The following is a 19,696-nucleotide window of genomic DNA, read 5'->3' on the forward strand; positions in this document are numbered from 1 at the left end:
TGAAATGGCAGAAAGCCAAATTTCATTTTGACAAAACTGTTGAAGCATTGCCAGAATTGAGCATTGGAGAGCCAGTCAGAGTACAAACCTTCAACACGCTCAACAAGAGTCCGCCCAAGTGGCAACACTGGGACCTGCGTAGAGCAGTCACCTCGATCGTATGTGGTGGAAGTGAAGGACCCAAGATATCATCACAAATACAGGCACACACGCACAACTGGAGAAGCTGTTCCTTCACGGCAGGTGGCTAATCAGGAAGATGAGAACTTATCAACTGCATGGACCACAGATCAACCATCAGTCCCAGAGGTCCGCAGCACCCCAACAATGGAAATGGAACAACAAATTACCATGGCAATAAGTGACAAGGGAACGACACTCCCCAGAGAAGGAAAATCAATCAGATGAGCAACCAATGACAACGCGCACACACACCAGAGACTGGCATGATTTAATGACTATGTTTGCAATGCATGTGCAAAGACTGACAAGAATGATGAACTACTAATGCATGAGAACAGTTGTGTGCATAGTGGATAACTTGGGCAACTCGGTGTAAATGATAATACATGCCAATTTTTTTGTGGTTTTTTTTGTATGAAAAGCTTACCAGTAATCTCACCCCAGCTGTCTTTCTGTCTCCCTGCTCTCTCTGTTGATTGAGACATCACTCTAATGTCACTTTTCGATTTTTTTTCACCCACTCTGCCCCCGCTGCTCTCTCTCTGGCCTCCGACCTTTTGGCATGCTTTTTAAATCTCCACTCTGCCCCCGCTTCTCCCTCTCCAGTTTTTTATTATGCCCTAATTCCATACCCCTTAATATACTCCAGTAATCTTCCATGCACGACCTTGACAAGGGTTTTTCTAAAGTCCATTTACACCACATCCACTGCATTTTCCCCATCTCTTCAAAGAATTTTATGAGATTTGACGATCATCCATTTTGAAATCCATGCTGGATAATTAGTTTCTCTTTATCTAGGTATTTGGTAATATCATCTTTAATGAGACTCCAAAACTTTCTGTACCACAGACATTAAGCTAACTGGCCTGTAGTTACTTGGATTAACTCTGTCTCTCTTTATTAAAATTAGGCACTACGTTGGACAATCTTTAATCCTCTGGCACACCCACACTCAAGAGGCCTGATAGATTATAATCCTGTTAAAATTAGGATAGTGATTTATCCCTTCAATCCCAATGCCTTCTCATAGGATGTAATTTAAACCCATTGTTTTTACCAGGAAAGTTGGACACGTCAGGACGGCTGCGGAATCCTGCTTTAAAAATGCACATCAGGCCCCAATAATGACTCCAAATTAACTGGAGGCCTGTGCTGGGAAGCCATTGCAGCTTTCTCATCAAGCCAACCTGGTGGCAAGCAGAACTGGGGCCATAAGAAGCCCAAAAAGATTAAAATAATTAATTTATTTTAGTTTCCTTGTGTGCCGAGAGAAGCAGCAGTATTTCCCCAACTTCCCTCCTCCAAATGTAATGCCCTCCCAATCTCCCCACACCCTACACCTCCCCTCCCCTTCCCTTCGCTGACTGCTGCAAATTGTTCTGTCGTGCCCCGAGCAGCGACCTCCTGCCGCCTGAAAATCTGCTCCTGCCTGCCAATCTGTAAGGCATCCCGCTGTTTTCAGGTTTGGGGACTGATTTGTGCCAGAGAGAGCCCAGGAGTTAACATCTCCTGAGGTTAACACTGCGCTGGGTGGGTGGGGTCAGATGGTTTGCCACCCTCTTCAGGCCCCACTTGCCTGATCAGCGTCCCATGTTAAAATTGGGCTATATTTTCGAGGACCTCAGCAATTTCCTCCATCACCTCAGAATTCTGGGATGTCTGTCATTAAGCCCTAGTATTTTGTCTTTTTTCAGCTTAAACATGCTATTAAAATATGGCCAAGTTGTACCATGCGCAGGCAATCCAGTTGGTGATAGTGAAAATTACCTCCACAGTTTATACTCCAGTTACTGTGGGGTGAGGGGTTTAGAACATAGAACATAGAATAAAATACAGCACAGAAGGAGGCCATTCAGCCCATCTGTCCACGCCGGCCGAATAAACTATCCACCCAAACTAATCCCACCTTCCAGCACCTGGTCTATAGCCCCGTAGGTTACAGTACCTGAGGTGCATGTCCAGGTACCTTTTAAAAGAATTGAGGGTCTCTGCCTCCACCACCGATCCTGGCAGTGAATTCCAGACACTCCCCACCCTCTGTGTGAAAAAGTTTCTCCTTATGTCCCCTCTAATCCTTCTACCAATCACCTTAAATCTGTGTCCCCTGGTAACCAGCCTCCCCGCCAGGGGAAACAGGTCCTTTCTGTCTACTTTATCTAGGCCCCTCATAATTTTGTACACCTCAATCAAGTCACCCCTCAGCCTCCTCAATTCCAGGGAAAATAACCCCAACCTATCCAATCTTTCCTCATAGCTGCAACCCTCAAGCCCTGACAACGTTCTTGTAAATCTCCTCTGTACTCTCTCCAGAGCAATTATGTCCTTCCTGTAATGTGGTGACCAAAACTGCACACAATACTCCAGCTGCAGCCTAACCAGCGCTCTATACAGCTTCAGCATCACATCCTTGCTTTTGTACTCTATACCTCGGCCAATAAAGGAAAGCAATCTATATGCCTTCTTCACCACTCTATCCACCTGTCCTGCCACCTTCAGGGACCTGTGGACATGCACTGCAAGGTGTCTCACTTCTTCTACACCTCTCAATATCTTCCCGTTTATTGTCTATTCCCTCGCTTTATTTGCCCTCCCAAATGCATCACCTCACAGTTCTCAGAATTGGATTCCATTTGTCACTTTTCCATCCACTCAACTAAACCACTGGAGTCCATGACTCTCCTCCTCACTGTTAACTACACCGACAATTTTTGTGTCATCAGCAAATTTCCCAATCATGCCTCCCACATTTATGTCCAAATCATTAATATATACCACAATCAGCAAGGGACCCAACACTGAGCTCTGTGGAACACCACTGGAAACCACATTCCATTCACAAAAACATCCGTCAACTACTACCCTTTGCTTCCTGTCACTGAGCCAATTCTGGATCCAACCTACCACCTTCCCCTGTATCCCATGGGCTTTCACTTTACTGACCAGTCTGCCATGTGGGACCTTGTCAAATGCCTTACTAAAATCCATGTAGACCACATCCACTGCACCACCCTCATCAATCCTCCTTGTTACTTCCTCAAAAAGCTCAATCAAGTTAGTAAGACATGACCTTCCCTTAACAAATCCATGCTGACTATCCCTGATTAATCCATGCCTTTCTAAGTGGCAGTTTATCTTGTCCCTCAGAATAGATTCTAACAATTTATCCACTACCGAGGTCAGACTGACTGCTTATAATTACCTGGCTTATCCCTCACACCCTTTTTAAACAATGGTACAACGTTCACAGAGCTCCAATCATCTGCTACCTCGCCTGTATCCACTGAGGATTTGAAGATGATCCTTGGCGCATCTGCTATAACCTCCCTGGCTTCCTTTAACAGCCTGGGATGCAAAACATCCGGTCCTGGCGATTTATCCAGTTTCGGGGATGTCAGACCCTCAAGCACCTCCTTTCTCATTATGCTTATCGTATCTAATATTTCACACTACTCCTCTTTAACTACAATGTCTGCATCAAACTTCTCCTCTGTGAGGACAGAGACAAAAAACTTATAAAGACCCCTTCCCACATCTTTTGCATCCACACATAAGTTCCCTTGTACATCTCTGATAAGCCCTACCCTTTCCTTAGTTACCCTCTTGTTTTTTTCAAGACATACAGCACTGAAACAGGCCCTTTGGCCCACCGAGTCTGTGCCGACCATCAACCACCCATTTATACTAATCCTACACTAATCCCATATTCCTACCACATCCCCACCTGTCCCTCAATTCCCCTACCACCTACCTATACTAGGGGCAATTTATAATGGCCAATTTACCTATCAACCTGCAAGTCTTTTGGTGGTGGGAGGAAACCGGAGCACCTGGCGAAAACCCACGCAGACACAGGGAGAACTTGCAAACTCCACACAGGCAGTAACCAGAATTGAACCCAGGGCGCTGGAGCTGTGAGGCTGCGGTGCTAACCACTGTGCCGCCCACTCTTAATGTACTGATAAAACATCTTCAGGATTTCCTTGATTTTACCTGCCAATAATTTTACGCGTCCTATATTTGCTTTTCTAATTTCCTTTTTTACTTCACCCCTGCACTTTCTATACTCCTCTAGGCTTTTCAAAGTATTAAGATATTTGTGATTGTCATAAGCTTTCTTTTTTTGCGTTAACTTACCCTGTAGATAATTCTAGATAACCAGCGGGCTCTAGATTTGGCCGCACCACCCTTTATCTTTGTAGGGACATTCCTACACTGTGCATGTAGTATCTCGCTGTTGAATGCCTCCCACTGATTTGCCACTGATTTTCCTTCAAGTAGCTGTATCCAGTTCACTTTCACAAGGTCACCTCTCAGTTTCCTAAAATTTGCCTTCCCCCAATTTAGAACCTTTGCTCCTGTTTTATCTTTGTCCTTTTCCATGATTATCTCCAAAATGGTCACCCACTGTTACTTCATCCATTTGCCCAGCTTCATTACCGAAAACTAAATCTAGAATTGTGCCCCCTCTCGTTGGGCTTGTTATGTGCTGGCTAAAACAGTTCTCTTGAATGCTGTTGAAGAATTTTGTCCCCTCTGTGCCCTTCACACTGTTTGCATCCCAGTTGATATTGGGGTAGTTGAAATCCCCCCCCCCCCCCTCTTTTTTTATCTCCCTCTCTATCATACCTGAATACTCTAAATCCAGGAATGTTGAGCTGCCATTCTTGCCCCTCTTTAAGCCAAGTTTCAATTATAGCAACTATATTGTGTTGCCATGTGTCTACCTGTGATCTCAACTCATCTTCTTTATTTACGATACCTTTTAACACTGCCAAATTCCTGTGTTGCACACTTTTTAACCTTTTCTTCTTCTGTTTTCTAGAGTCACTCACCAATTTTGCTAATTTTCTGTGTCCTGTTCCCTGCCCTGAAATTGTCCTATCTAAGACTACGCTCAGGTTCACACCCCGCTGCCAATCTAGTTTAAACCATCCCAACAGCACTAGCAACCTTCCTGAAAGGATATTTGTCCCAGTCCTGTTCAGGTGCGGACCATCCGGTTTCTACCTTCTGTGCTGTATTTTATTCTATGTTCTATGTCCCACCTACCCCAGCACTGGTCCCAATGCCCCAGAAATCTGAAGCCCTCCCTCCTGCACCATCTCTCCAACGCACATTTATCTGGTGTATTTTCCTATTACTAAACTCACTAGCATGTGGCCTTGGAAGTAATCCGGATATTATTATCCTTGTTGTCCTGCTTGCTAATCTCTTTCCCAACTCCCTAAACTCAGCTTGCAGGACCCTATCCCTCTTTCTTGCTATATCGTTGGTACCAATGTGGACCACGACCTCTGGCTAGGCACCCTCACCCTCCAGAATGCTCTGTAGCCACTCAGTGATATCCATGACCCTTGCACCAGGGAGGCAATATACCATCCTGGAATCACGTCTGCGACCACAAAAATGCCGATCTGTTCCTCCAGCCATAGAATCCCCTATCACTATTGCTCTCTTGTCCTTTTTCCTCCCTCCCAGCACACAGCTGAGTCATCCATGATGTTCCAGTCATGACCCTCACTACACTCTACAGAAGAACCCTCCTTCCCATCGGTACTCAGAACTGAATACCGGTTAGAAAGTTGGTTGCCCTCCGGGTACTCCTGCACTACCTGCCCTGACCTTCTTGTCCGTCTGGCAGCTATCCAGTCCCTCTCTGACTGTGTTCGCTTAGGCACCGGGTTGACTACGTCCTGAAATGTGCTATCCACATAGTCCTCCACCTCGCAGATGCGTCACGGTGACTCCAGCCGCCGCTCAAGCACCGAAACCTGAAGCTCAAGCTTCTGCAGCCGGAGACACTTTCTGCAGATATGTTCGTCAAAGTCACATGATACATCCACGACTTCCCACATACCACATTCTCTTGGCTGAGCTGCCCTGCTATTACTTAGCTTGACAATGAACCTTAGCTGGTGTAATAACTTACCAACTATTTGCAATCAGTTTTATCCCCTGTACCTTTGAGGCTGAAAAGGCAGAAAAGAAAGAGACCAAAGAGCACCTACCCCCCACTGCTTCTCCCCACACCCCCCCCCCCCAACCCCCATCTCCGTGCAAACAGCAATATTCCAGCTAGTAATCACTAATAAATTACAGGCAGCTATCCTAGGGCTTTTTTTTTAAATAACCTTTTTTTTTTACTCTGCTCTATTTGAGCTATCCAGCAACAACAGCTGCCACCCACTGACAAATCAGCTCACAGAATTTCAGTGAGGACACTATTAGGTTTTTTTTCCATGTATCAAAAACAGAGCCACTCCAGAAACATTTGATTTTGATCCTTTGCTTAGTATAATTTTGAGATGTTTGTTGTCTCATGTAATTCTCTTTGAAGCCAGAATACAGATATTTTAAAACTGAAAGTAACGTAAGTTGTCCAGGATTCAATACAGTCTTACTTGGTTCAGTCCCTATCACGAGCATGTAAACCCATTTAATCAATGTTGGAATTGACATTACTCAATTTGCTTCTGAGTTAATACAACTGTTATTTGTTATCTTCAAAGTTAAATGTAAACTCCTATATGTTTCTCCCATTCAAATGAAGATAAAGGGATTTAACTGGATTTGAATCCATTTGGTGACAATAGCAGAGAATTACCAAGTGTCATGCCACCAAGAATGAGGCATATTAATTTTGTCATATGAACATTGAATTTAAACTGTTGCTGGAACGAGGATACGACTTGTTAAACAGAGCAGCCGTGGCTGGAAAAATCATTTGCATACGAAAGGACAGTGCCTGGAGGGACAAAGGGGCTGTTCCCTGCTCCAATTTAACCCACTATAGACTTTGAGCACCAGGTATTGTGTGCAAAAAGAGACATTCCAGGGTCGGCTAAGACAAGAAAATCCACAAACATACATTGTCCGACTAGATAGTCACATGACTAACCTGCTTGGCAACCTGGGTTCTTCTGAATTGTACAAACAGCTTGAACTGAGAAAGACTGTTTGCTCCTGGAGTGAGAAGGCCTCTCCTGTCTGCTTCCATCTCTTTCTCACACGCCTCTGGACCCACTGAAGCCACATGAACTTCAAGAGAGAAAAGTCTCTACACTGAACAAGGTTTAAAAGAATACTGGGCCCCAATGAAAAGCAAGACCTATCTATAATCAAGAACTTTACAGTGAGCTCAAAGAACAATAACCAAAACCATCTTCAGATATTGCCTCAAACTTTTCCACTTTATTTCTTCTACTCTTTTCAGTCTCTATCTCTTTTTGGTATGCACGCTAGCGTGGGCGTCTCGCATATCCGTGGGCGTTAACCGAGTTTAAGTTTAATAAAGTTCAACCTTTTTTCTTTAAACCTAAGAAAACCTGTTTGGCTAGTTTTTTTGCCTTATAATTGTCAGTTAATGATCAAGGATTCACTAAGGGGGTGCTAAAAAAACTGTGTGTTTAAAATTAAACCCTGTTACGGCAAGACTAGGTGAAGGCTGAAAGGGAACCCTAGACCCCTTTCTCACCTGGTCATAACAGAAATTTGGGGGCTACCATTCTGGAGGTTGGAAGTGGGAAGTAAATTGATCCCAAACAAAAAAGTTTGCAATACAGGTTTTTTTGTGGGTGTGTGTGCTTGAATACTAACATGTCTGCGACTGAAGCTAGGGTGAAGTAAATTGGAATAGGTTAAAAGCACTGTCTATGGTGGAGTTGAGAAAAATGGCTGAGCAGTGTGGGATCACTGTATGTGGCAAGGCTAGGAAGTCTGAACTCCTAAGGCTAGTGGCCAACTATTTTTCCCTTGAATCTGATGAAGCAGAAACAGGGTTAGAAGCAGACTCTGACAGGCTATTGTTAGCAAAGGTACAATTGGAACAGAGGAAACTTGAATTTGAGGAAAGGGAAAAAGAGAGAGAGAGGCAGGAGAGGGAGAAAGAAAGGGTCTTCCAGAAGGAATGTGAAGCCAAAGAGAGGAAGGAGAAAGAGAGAGAAAGAACTTTCCTCAAAGAATGCGAAGAGAAAGAGCTGAAGTGGCTTGAGTTAACTAGGGGGGCGACAGAGTAACCCCAGTGAAAGCATGGCCAATATGGAGTAGCGTAATTCAGGCTGGGTATAGAATTGTTAAAACTATCTCAACTAATCCCAAAATTCAATGAGGAAGATGTGGAAGAGTTTGTTGTGTCATTTGAGAAACTGGCAAGGCAGCTAAAATGGCCAGCCGAGACCTGGCCTCTTTTATTACAAAGCAAGACAACCGGAAAAGCCCATGAGGTTTATTCCTTGTTGCCAAATGAGAGTTCATCAAATTATGAACTGACAAAAAATGCTATCCTTGGGGCAAATGAATTAGTACCCGAAGGCTATCGCCAAAAGTTTAAAACCCTCAAAAAGCAAGCTAATCAAATTTACCTGGAGTTTGAAAGAAGTAAGCAGCTAGCTTTTGACCAGTAGCTGAGGGCTGTTAAAGTACAGCTCAGCTATGAGATTCTCAAAGAAGTAATTCCGTTAAACACTCTCTCCCACTCTCCATAAAGACCCATGTAGAGGAGCAGCAGGTTCATAGAGCCCAGCAAGCGGCCGTTCTGGCTGATGAGTTTGCTTTAATTTATAAGTCAGTTTCCCAGGGCAGAACCTTTCCTAGTCACCCCCACAAATCTGAAAAGGACAAAGGGTGGGAAGGTGATAGGAGCCCAAGCAGTCCTGGGAGAGAAAGAAAAGCAGGAGACACAGGGGGCCAAAAAGGAATGTGCTATGAGCAGGAGTGAGACCCGGAGATATGTGTGCTTCCATTGTAATAAGGCAGGTCATCTAAAAGCTGACTGCTGGAAATTAAAGGGAAAACCTGTAGGGTTAATCAGGGCACATCCGCCCAGTGAAGAAGGAATCCCGGAGGAGAGCACAACAGAGCAAGCTGTGGCTTTAACTGTAGTAAGAGTGCAACCCAGGAAGCTTACTATTGCAAGTGCAGGAAAAGTTAATAGAATTCCTGAAGCCTATCAGGGTTTTGTGTTTGAAGGGAAAGTAACCCCATACCCCTCGAGTGGGGTGAGCAAGCCCATAGTCATTCTCAGGGGCACAGGGGCCACTAGATCCCTTTTACTGGGAAAAGGCGCGACCTTTCCCCCCAGAGAGTGCAGTGAACACCAGAACGGTGGTGGATGGTATTGGAGGACAGTGTATCCCTGTACCTGTATACCGGGTGTACCTGGAGTGCAACCTAGTTTCGGGACCAGTGACCATAGGGATTGTCCCTAGTTTGCCTGTGGACGGGGTTGACCTCCTAGGTAATGATCTGGCGGGGGTGAAGCTGGTAGCACCACCCCCCCACCCCCCCACCTCCAGTAGTGAAGGAAAGACCGCAGGTCAGAGAGACAGGGCAGTGGCAGGAGAAAGTCCCCTGCAGTTTCCCTGAATGTGTAGTGAATTAGGCCATGATCAAACCAGCTCCCCCACAGCAGACTGAATTGGCACGGCAGGCAGATGACCAGGCCTGTCTGTCTGAGACTTTCTTTGGGAAGTTAGAAGACCCAGGGAGTGAATTAAATAAATTTTCCCTAGCTGAGATTCAGCGAGCCGACCCAGTGTTGTGAGAGTTAGCACAGGCTGCCCAGTCTGAAAGTGAAGCTGAGGCAGACCCTGATTGCTACTATTTAAAGAATGAGGTACTGATGAGGAAATGGTGTTCTCCTCACAGACCTGAGAGCAAGGAATGGACAGTAGTTCACCAGTTAGTGGTGCCACGGAGGTACTAGGAAGAAATATTTAGAAAGGCCCACAGGACTACAGTGGCTGTACATGCTGGTATACAAAAGAACAAAGCCTGCACAAGGCAGCAGTTTGACTGGCTAAAACTCCACAAAGATGTGCTGGAGTACTGCATGAGTTGCCACAAAAGGGGACAGGGAGGCACAAGGCTGTAAAAAGGTTGGAAAGGAACGGGAAAAAGTGACCGAGAGGGCAGGGTAAAGGAAGTCTGGGGGGAATCCCAGATGAAAACTCCTACTGTCTGGTCAGCCAACCCCGATAAATTTGAAAAGTTAGACCCCACAACCTCCTGTGTAAATGCAGACACTAGAAGCAACCCCCCCCCCCCCCCCCCCAGAGTTGCTAACAGCATTTACAGGAACCTGCAGAGACAAAGAAAGACCTCTATGGGGCAGAGAAACTGTGATGGTGATGCCTTATCTAGCCGAAGTGCCACAGGGGAGTGCAGTAGAGCTTGCAGAAATACCTGCAGGCAGGAGTGTCCCAGAGGACAAAGGGGAGATTAGCAAAGAATCCTGCCCCACAGTCTGAAAAAAAGAGAACCCTACCCATCCCCTGAAGTCAAAAGCCTTTGCAAAACTCAGCAAAGTACTGAAAGAGAGTTTAGGATAGATTTGCCCAATACTGACTCTCCTGAGAAAAAAATTCCAACTCATGGCTAATTAAATCTAACCCCTTGCACTTGAGAGGGTGCAGAGGAGATTCACCAGGATGTTGCCTGTGCTGGAGCATTTCAGCTATGAAGAGACTGGATAGGCTAGGGTTGTTTTCCTTAGAGCAGAGAAGGCTGAGGGGGGACCTGATTGAGGTATACAAAATTATGAGGGGCATAGATAGGGTAGATAGGAAGAAACATTTTCGCTTAGCGGAGGGGTCAATAACCAGGGGGCATAGATTTAAGGTAAGGGGCAGGATGTTTAGAGGGGATTTGAGGAAAAACCTTTTCACCCAGAGGGTTGTTGGAATCTGTAACACCCTGCCTGAAAGGGTGGAAAAGAGGCAGGAACCCTCACAACATTTAAGAAGTATTTAGATGAGGACTTGAAACACCATAGCATGCAAGGCTACGGGCCAAGTGCTGGAAAATGGGATTAGAATAGATAGGTGCTTGATGACCGGCACGGACACGATGGGCCGAAGGGTCTGTTTCTGTGCTGTATAACTCTATGACCCTAAGCAGTCATGGAAATGGGCAAAATGAAGAAAAACTTTCCCTAAGAACCACATGTTTATTGGGATGCCAAAAAGGGGGAGTTAAAACAGCACTGGCAGCAAGAAAAGGTAGGCTGTAATAAGTTTGAGGATTTTTTAATGAATGTGAATGAATGAGAGAGAGAGACCTATGCTTTTTTTTCCCTGTATCTTAGATTTTCTCTCTTGACCCTTTTTAATGAAATGCGCTTTTCTCAAATTGCATTTCATTCTGCTAGGTGTGGAGGTGTCATGCAGAATGAGGCATATTAATTTTGTCATATGAACATTGATTTTGAACTATTGCTGGAGCAAGGAAATGACTTGTTAAACAGATCAGCCATGGCTGGACAAAACATTTGCATACAAACAGACATTGCAAGGGGGCTATTCCCTGCTCCAATTTAACCCACAATGGACTTTGAGCACCAGATATTGTGTGTAAGAAGAGACATTCCAGGGTCAGCTCAGACAAGAGAATCCACAAACAGACATGGTCAGACCAGCTAGTCACATGACTAACCTGCCTTGGCAACCTGGGTTTTTCTGAATTGTACAAACAGTTTGAACTGAGAAAATAAAAGCAAAATTCTGCGGATGCTGGAAATCTGAAATAAAAACAAGAAATTCTGGAACCACTCAGCAGGTCTGGCAGCATCTGTGAAAAGAGAAGCAGAGTTAACGTTTCGGGTCAGTGACCCTTCTTTGGAACTGAGAAAGACTGCTCCTGGAGTGAGAAGGCCTCTCCTGTCTGCTCCCATCTCTTTCTCACAAGCCTCTGCACCCACTAAAGATATATGAACTTCAAGAGAGAAAAATCTCCTAGGAGAACTTCAAGAGAGAAAAATCGAACAAGGTTTATGAAGAATACTGGGCCCCAATGAGAAGCAAGACCTACCTAGAATCAAGGACTTTACAGCGAGCTCAAAGAACAGTAACCAAAACCATCTTCAGATATTGCCTCAAACTTTTCCACTTTATATCTTATGCTCTTTTCTGTCTCTATCTGCATGCGTGTATTGCGTATGCATGCTAGTGTTGATGCGTCGCTTATCCGTAGGCATAAACCATATTAGACTTTAAGTTTAATAAAGTTCAACCTTTTTTCTTTAAACCTAAGAAAACCTGTTTGGCTATTTCTTTGCCTTATAATTGCAAGTTAGTGAACAAGAATTCACTAAGGGGGGGTGCTAAAAAAAATGATGTGTTTAAAATGAAACCTTGTTACGGTAAGACTAGGTGAAGAGTGAGAGGGAACCCTAGACCCCTTTCTCACCTGGTCGTAACACCAAGATTTAATTTATATTTTGTTTGGAGACTCCTCTTGCTTGAACTCATATGTTCCTTCTAATTTCTGTTTGCTGTGTGTACCTCACTTGTAGTCCCTTTAATTTACTGCATGTCCGTACATGGGCGCATCCTAAAGGGAGAGTTGCTTGTGCCCAGCTTGTTTGTTCCCTGCACAGCTGCGCACCCACGCAGCTTAGAGAAAACATTGTTAAGGATATTTGAATAGTTAAAGACGCTGTATAAATGTAAGTTGTTGTGAGAGAATTCCCACTCCTATGGGAAAACACCCCTCACACTTTCAAGCAATAGTGTAACTTTGACATATGCAAACATTACCCTGCGCTACTTTGGTGAGAGCTGCTGAAATTCCTATAATTTATTTAGCTAAAACAGAACAGCATGCACACTTGAACAACCGGTCATGTGGTAGATGTAGTAAAGCAGGGGTAATGGCTCCACACATCGACTTTCAAGTGTAATAGCAGACAAAGGGGACACTGTCTAAATGACTGCTGTGTAGGTAAACTGCAGATGACAGAAGTTTCCTCACAGGTAGTTGCGTTTGGCCATCTAGGTCTATCTAGGATTTCCGTTGATCTTCCGCTGAAGCTACAATGGTTGATCAGGTGATTCTCCCTCAGAGACAGTGGCACGGGCAAATAAGATACTCATCCACTGCTGAAACCCTCATTCATGCTTTTGTAATTTCTAGACTCAACTCTTCCAATGTACTGGCTTCCACCCCGCGGAAACCTCAGTTCATCAAAAAAGCTACTACTGATATCCTGACTCGCATCAAGTCTCAAGTACTTTCCAATTAATTAAGCACTTTTGTAGTGCTGTTACTGTTAAATATAGGACATTCAACAAATTGATGTATAGGAAGGACCCACAAACAGCAATTGCAAATGTTATACCCTTGTTCAAAAAAGGGTGTAAGACCAAGCCCAATAACTACATGCTAGTCAGTTTAAGCTCGGTGGTGGGAAAGCTTTTAGAAATGAAAATTTAGGATAAAATTAATAGTCACTTGGACAAATGTGGATTATTAAAGAAAGCCAGCACTGATTTGTTAAGGGAAGATTGTGTTTAACCAACTTGCTTGAGTTTTTTGATGAGGGTAATGTAGTTAATGCGGTATACATGGACTTCCAAAAGGCATTTGATAAAGTGCCACATAACAGGCTTGTCAACAAAGTTAGAGCCCATGGAATAAACGGGACAGTAGCTACATGGATACGAAATTGGCTCAGTAACAGGAAGCAGAGAGTAGTTGTGAACTGGAAGAAGATATATAGTGGGGTACCCCGGGGGGTCAGTGTTGGACCCCTGCTTTTCTTGATATATATGTTAATGACCTAGACTAGGGTGTGCAGGGCATAATTTCAAAATTTGCGGATGACATATAAGATCCTGAGGGGTCTTGACAGGGTGGATGTGTAAAGGATGTTTCCCCTTGTGGGAGAATCTAGAACAGGGGTCACTGTTTAAAAATAAGGGGTCACCCATTTAAGACAGAGATCAGGAGAATTTTTTTCTCTTAGCGGGTCGGTGAGTCTTTGGAATTCTCTTCCTCAAAAGGCGATGAAAGCAGAGTCTTTAAATATTTTTAAGGCAGAGGTAGATAGATTCTTGATAAGCAAGGGGGTGGAAGGTTATCGGGGGCAGGTGGAAATGTGGAGTAATCAGTTCAGCCATGAACTTATTGAATGGTGGAGCAGGCTCGAAGGGCTGAGTGGCCTACTCCTGCTCCTAATTCGTAAGTTCGTATGACACAAACTTGGAAGTATTGTGAACTGTGAAAATAGTGATAAACTTCAAGAGGACATAGACAGACTGGTGGAATGGACAGATAAGTGGCAAATGAAATTTAACACAGAAAAGCGTGAAGTGATACATTTTGGTGGGAAGAATGAGAGAAGGCGATATAAATTAAAGGATACAATTCTAAAGGAGGTGCAAGAGCAGAGGGACCTGAGGGTATATGTGCACAAATCAATGAAGGTTGCAGGACAGGTTGAGAAAATTGTTGATAAAGCATATGGGATCCAGAGCTTTATAAATAGGGGCATAGAGTACAAAAACAAGGAAGTTATGATAAACCAGTATAAAACACTGGTTCGGTCTCAACTGGAGTGTTGTGTCCAGTTCTGGGCAGCACACTTCTGGAAGGATATTAAGGCATTAGAGAGGGTGCAGAAAAGATTAATGAGAATAGTTCCAGGGATGAGGAACTTCAGTTACATGGATAGGTCGGAGAAGCTGGGTCTGTTCTCCTTGAAGATGGGAAGATTAAGAGGAGATTTTATAGAGGGGTCTGGACAGAATAAGTAGGGAGAAACTGTTCCCATTGGTGGATGGATCCAGAATCAGAGGACACTGGTTTAAGGTGATTGGCAAAAGGAGCAACAGTGACGTGAGGAAAAACTTTTTATGCAGCGAGAGGTTAGGCTCTGGAATGCACTGCCTGAGCGTGTGGTGGAGGCAGATTAAATTGAGGACTTGAAAAGAGAATTGGATAATTATCTGAACAGAAAAGATTTGCAGGGCGACGGGGAAAAGGCAGGGGTGTGGGACTAGGTGAGTTGCTCTTGCAGAAAGCTGCAAGGACATGACAGGTCAAATGGCCTCCTCTGTGCTGTAACCATTCTATGATTCTATGGTAACCTCTCCTAACCCTCCCAGAAAGGCTCACTGGTCACTCCTTTACTCCTCTATGATGTGCTTACAAGTTTTTTTGTGCATTGAGGATGCCATATAACTGCGAGTTGTTGATCCGTAATGCTGAAGCGCTAATAGGAGAAATCTGTCCCAAGAATGTTCTTTCAATAACATTCTTTACATCATTCTTGAGAAATAAAATGAAAATAATTGAATATGTACTTTTCTCCCAACACAATTTGCTTTTCTGCATACCGTCACGGTTACACTTAGGTTTGGAACTTTAGTATTAACTTTTTTTCTCATTTATTTAAGATTATTATTGACGCCTGGGATAAAGGTGTAAATCCGATGGGAAACTCCACCAACCCAAGCAACTGGGACTTCATTAGTTCATTTTTCTTTGCAGGAACTGTGGTGACGACAATAGGTAAAGAGTTACATTTAAACGATTTATTTTAAATTGATTTGTGTTTTTCTGATTCAACACTTGGGTTTTCATTGTGCAGAGGCAATTTTCAACTTCCCAACGTTCACAGGGAGCCTTACCCAGTGAAAGTGCATATTAGAAATTTTAGGTGTGTCTCACAGGTGATCTCTTCACCGTTCATTTAAATGGTTGGAAAATAGGCACAGTTGGTTTTCTCGATGTGCCTTTGCTGAGTGATGTTCTTTGTTAGTGGTGCCAAAGTCTGAAATTTACCTGATTTCTTTTCCAGTTATTTGGCTCAAACCATAATTTTTCCTCTCATCAATTGCAGGTGAATGGCACATTTTTGCACTTTTTGTAGCCAGTAACACCATTGAGCACTCTAGGATCAGATGCATTGCAGACGAGCTTTCCCCACTCAGTCTAACAACCTGCCTCAGCCCCAACCTCAGAAGCGCATGTCACTTAGCCACAGTCACATTTCCATTTTCCAAACCTATTACCTTCATGGTTTCTCTAAGTAAGACTGAAATCGAGGGCAGCATTTTCCATGACCTTGTACCCCACATGTTGATCCCCATTATTTGCTCTTATTTCAGTACACGTGAAATTAAAAAGAGAGACTCAAAATCTTTCTCTGGTTTTGCAGGTTTTGGTAATCTGTCTCCCAGCACAGTAGGAGGACAGGTTTTCTGCGTGTTCTATGCATTATTTGGAATCCCTTTGAACCTAACCTTTCTGAACCACGTTGGCAGAAGTCTGAACGGCCACTTGAAGAAACTAGAGAAAAGTGCTCAAAAATCAAGCAACCATGGGGTACGTTTCATCTCCAGACTAATAGGAACCTCTCAGGAAGGAAAGCTTGACCTGTGCCCATGTCAGTAGAGTCATAGAGTCATATACGGCACAGACGAAGACCATGCGGCCCATCAAGTTCGGCTGTTCACGGAGCTACTCAGTCAGTCCCACACCCCAACTCGATCCCCATAGCCCTGCAAGTCTATTTCTCTCAAGTGGCCATCCAACTTCCTCTTGAAGTCATTGATCTTCTCAGCTTCCACCACACTTGTGGAAAGCGAGTTCCAGGTCATTACCACCCTCTGCGTAAAAAAGTGCTTCCTCATATTCCCCCTGCATCTATTGGCCAAAGCTTTCAAATCTGTATCCCCTAGTGCTTGTACCATTTGTTCAAGGGAACAGTTTTCCTTGTCTAATGTATCTGAGCCTGTCATATTCTCGTACATTTCTATTAAATCTCCCCCTCAATTTCCTTTGGCCCAAGGAGAACAAACCCAGCTTTTCCATCCTAACCTTGTAACTAAAATCCCCCTTCCCAGGAACCATTCTAGTAAATCTGTTCTGCATCCTCATCAGTCTTAAAATGTGGTGACCAGAACTGGACGCAATACTCCAGTCGGGGCCTAACGAGAGCTTTATAAAGGATCAGCAAACTTCCCTGCTTTTGCATTCAATATCTCTATTTATAAAGCCAAGATCCCATATGCTTTATTAACCACTCTCTCAATATGTCCTGTCACCATCACATGCACCCCCAGGTCCCTCTGTTCCTGGACACTCTTTAGAACAGTGCCATTAAGTATATACTGAATTAGAATTAGAACATTACAGCGCAGTACAGGCCCTTCGGCCCTCGATGTTGCGCCGACCTGGGAAACCATCTGACCTACACTATTGGTTGATAGGTAAATTGGCCATTATAAATTGTCACTAGTATAGGTAGGTGGTAGGGAAATATCCACTGGTATCAGACCCACCGGCCGTCCATGTCTCCGCTATAAAGACGTCTGCAAACGCGACATGAAATTGTGTGACATTGATCACAAGTCGTGGGAGTCAGTTGCCAGCATTCGCCAGAGCTGGCGGGCAGCCATAAAGACAGGGCTAAATTGTGGCGAGTCGAAGAGACTTAGTAGTTGGCAGGAAAAAAGACAGAGGCGCAAGGGGAGAGCCAACTGTGCAACAGCCCCGACAAACAAATATCTCTGCAGCACCTGTGGAAGAGCCTGTCACTCCAGAATTGGCCTTTATAGCCACTCCAGGCGCTGCTTCACAAACCACTGACCACCTCCAGGCGCGTATCCATTGTCTCTCGAGATAAGGAGGCCCAAAAGAAAGAGGGAAATATAGGGACAGGTGGGGATGTTTGGTAGGAATATGGGATAAGTGTCGGATTAGTATAAATGGGTGGTTGATGGTCGGCACAGACTCGGTGGGCCGAAGGGCCTGTTTCAGTGCTGTATCTCTAATCTAATCTAATCTAATCTATTCCATTTTCATCCATATGTCTATCCAATGACCACTTAAATGCCCTTAAATTTGGTGAGTCTACTACTGCTGCAGGCAGGGCGTTCCACGCCCCTACTACTCTCTGAGTAAAGAAACTACCTCTGACATCTGTCCTATATCTATCACCCCTCAACTTAAAGCTATGTCCCCTCGTGTTTGCCATCACCATCTGAGGAAAAAGACTCTCACTATCCACCCTATCTAACCCTCTGATTATCTTATATGTCTCTATTAAGTCACCTCTCCTCCTCCTTCTCTCCAACGAAAACAACCTCAAGTCCCTCAGCCTTTCCTCATAAGACCTTCCCTCCATACCAGGCAACATCCTAGTAAATCTCCTCTGCACCCTTTCCACAGCTTCCACATCCTTCCTATAATGCGGTGACCACAACTGCACGCAATACTCCAGGTGCGGTCTCACCAGAGTTTTGTACAGCTGCAGCATGACCTCGTGGCTCCGGAACCCGATCCCCCTACTAATAAAAGCTAACACACCATATGCCTTCTTAACAGCCCTATTAACCTGGGTGGCAACTTTCAGGGATTTATGTACCTGGACACCAAGATCTCTCTGTTCATCTACACTACCAAGAATCTTCCCATTAGCCCAGTACTCTGCATTCCTGTTACTCCTTCCAAAGTGAATCACCTCGCACTTTTCCGCATTAAACTCCATTTGCCATCTCTCATCCCAGCTCTGCAGCCTATCTATGTTCCTCTGTACCCTAGAACATCCTTCGGCACTATCCACAACTCCACCGACCTTCGTGTCATCTGCAAATTTACTAACCCACCCTTCTACACCCTCTTCCAGGTCATTTATAAAAATGACAAACAGCAGTGGCCCCAAAACAGATCCTTGCGGTACACCACTAGTAACTAAACTCCAGGATGAACATTTGCCATCAACCACCACCCTCTGTCTTCTTTCAGCTAGCCAATTTCTGATCCAAAGCTCTAAATCACCTTCAACCCCATACTTCCGTATTTTCTGCAATAGCCTACCGTGGGGAACCTTATCAAACGCCTTACTGAAATCCATATACACCACATCCACTGCTTTACCCTCATCCACCTGTTTGGTCACCTTCTCGAAAAACTCAATCAGGTTTGTGAGGCACGACCTACCCGTCACAAAACCGTGCCTCTCCCTATTCCTTCTGTCAAAATGCATCACCTCATGCTTGTCAGTATTAAATTCCATCTGCCACCTCTCTGCCCCTTCTGCTAGCCTATTATTGTCCAGTTGCAGGCGGTTCATGTCATCCTCAATGTTTGCCTCACCTCCAAATTTGGTGTTGTCAGTAAATTTTGAGATTCCACTCTGTATTTCAAGATCCAAGTCATTTACATATATCAACAAAAAAAGCAGTGGTCCCAGCCCTGATCCTTGGGGAACACCACTGTCTAACATCCTCCCCCTGTCTGAAAAGCAACCATTTACTACAACTCGCTGTTTTCTGCCTTTAAGCCAATTTTTTTTATCCAGTTGGACACTGACTCTCCTATTCCATGAGCTGCAATTTTGTTAACCAGCCTTTTATGTGGTACCTTATCAAATGCTTTCTTAAAATCCATAAAAACAACATTCATCGCATTCCCTTCATCAACACCCTCTGTTACTTCATTGAAGAATTCAATCAGATTAGTCAAGAATGCTCTGCTTTTTATAAATACATGCTGGCTATCCTTAATTAAATGAAACTTCTCTAAGTGTCCGTTGATATTTTCCGAGATTACTGTTTTCTAAACTTTACCCACCGCTGATGTTAAACTAACTGGCCTGTAGTTGCTAGGACTGTCCTTACACCCTTTCTTGAATAAGGGTGTCACATTTGTCACTCTCTCATCTTCTAGCACCTCCCCCCGTATCCAGGGAAGATTGGAAGATTATGGCAAGTCCTTCTGCTATCTC

At 44.2% G+C, this 19,696-nt stretch overlaps 1 protein-coding gene across 1 annotated transcript in view; it reads left to right on the forward strand.

Moving 5' to 3' along the window:
• The window catches only part of kcnk17 (potassium channel, subfamily K, member 17), a 45,179-nt gene that overhangs the window by 18,554 nt on the left and 6,929 nt on the right, over positions 1-19,696 (forward strand). Inside the window, exons 2-3 of the mRNA XM_068028598.1 lie at positions 15,360-15,474; positions 16,124-16,290. Coding sequence (XP_067884699.1) covers positions 15,360-15,474; positions 16,124-16,290 — 282 coding nt within the window. The remainder of the gene's footprint in view (positions 1-15,359; positions 15,475-16,123; positions 16,291-19,696) is intronic.

Source organism: Heterodontus francisci, chromosome 3 (genome assembly GCF_036365525.1).
Source record: "Heterodontus francisci isolate sHetFra1 chromosome 3, sHetFra1.hap1, whole genome shotgun sequence".
NCBI classification, from domain to species: domain Eukaryota; kingdom Metazoa; phylum Chordata; class Chondrichthyes; order Heterodontiformes; family Heterodontidae; genus Heterodontus; species Heterodontus francisci.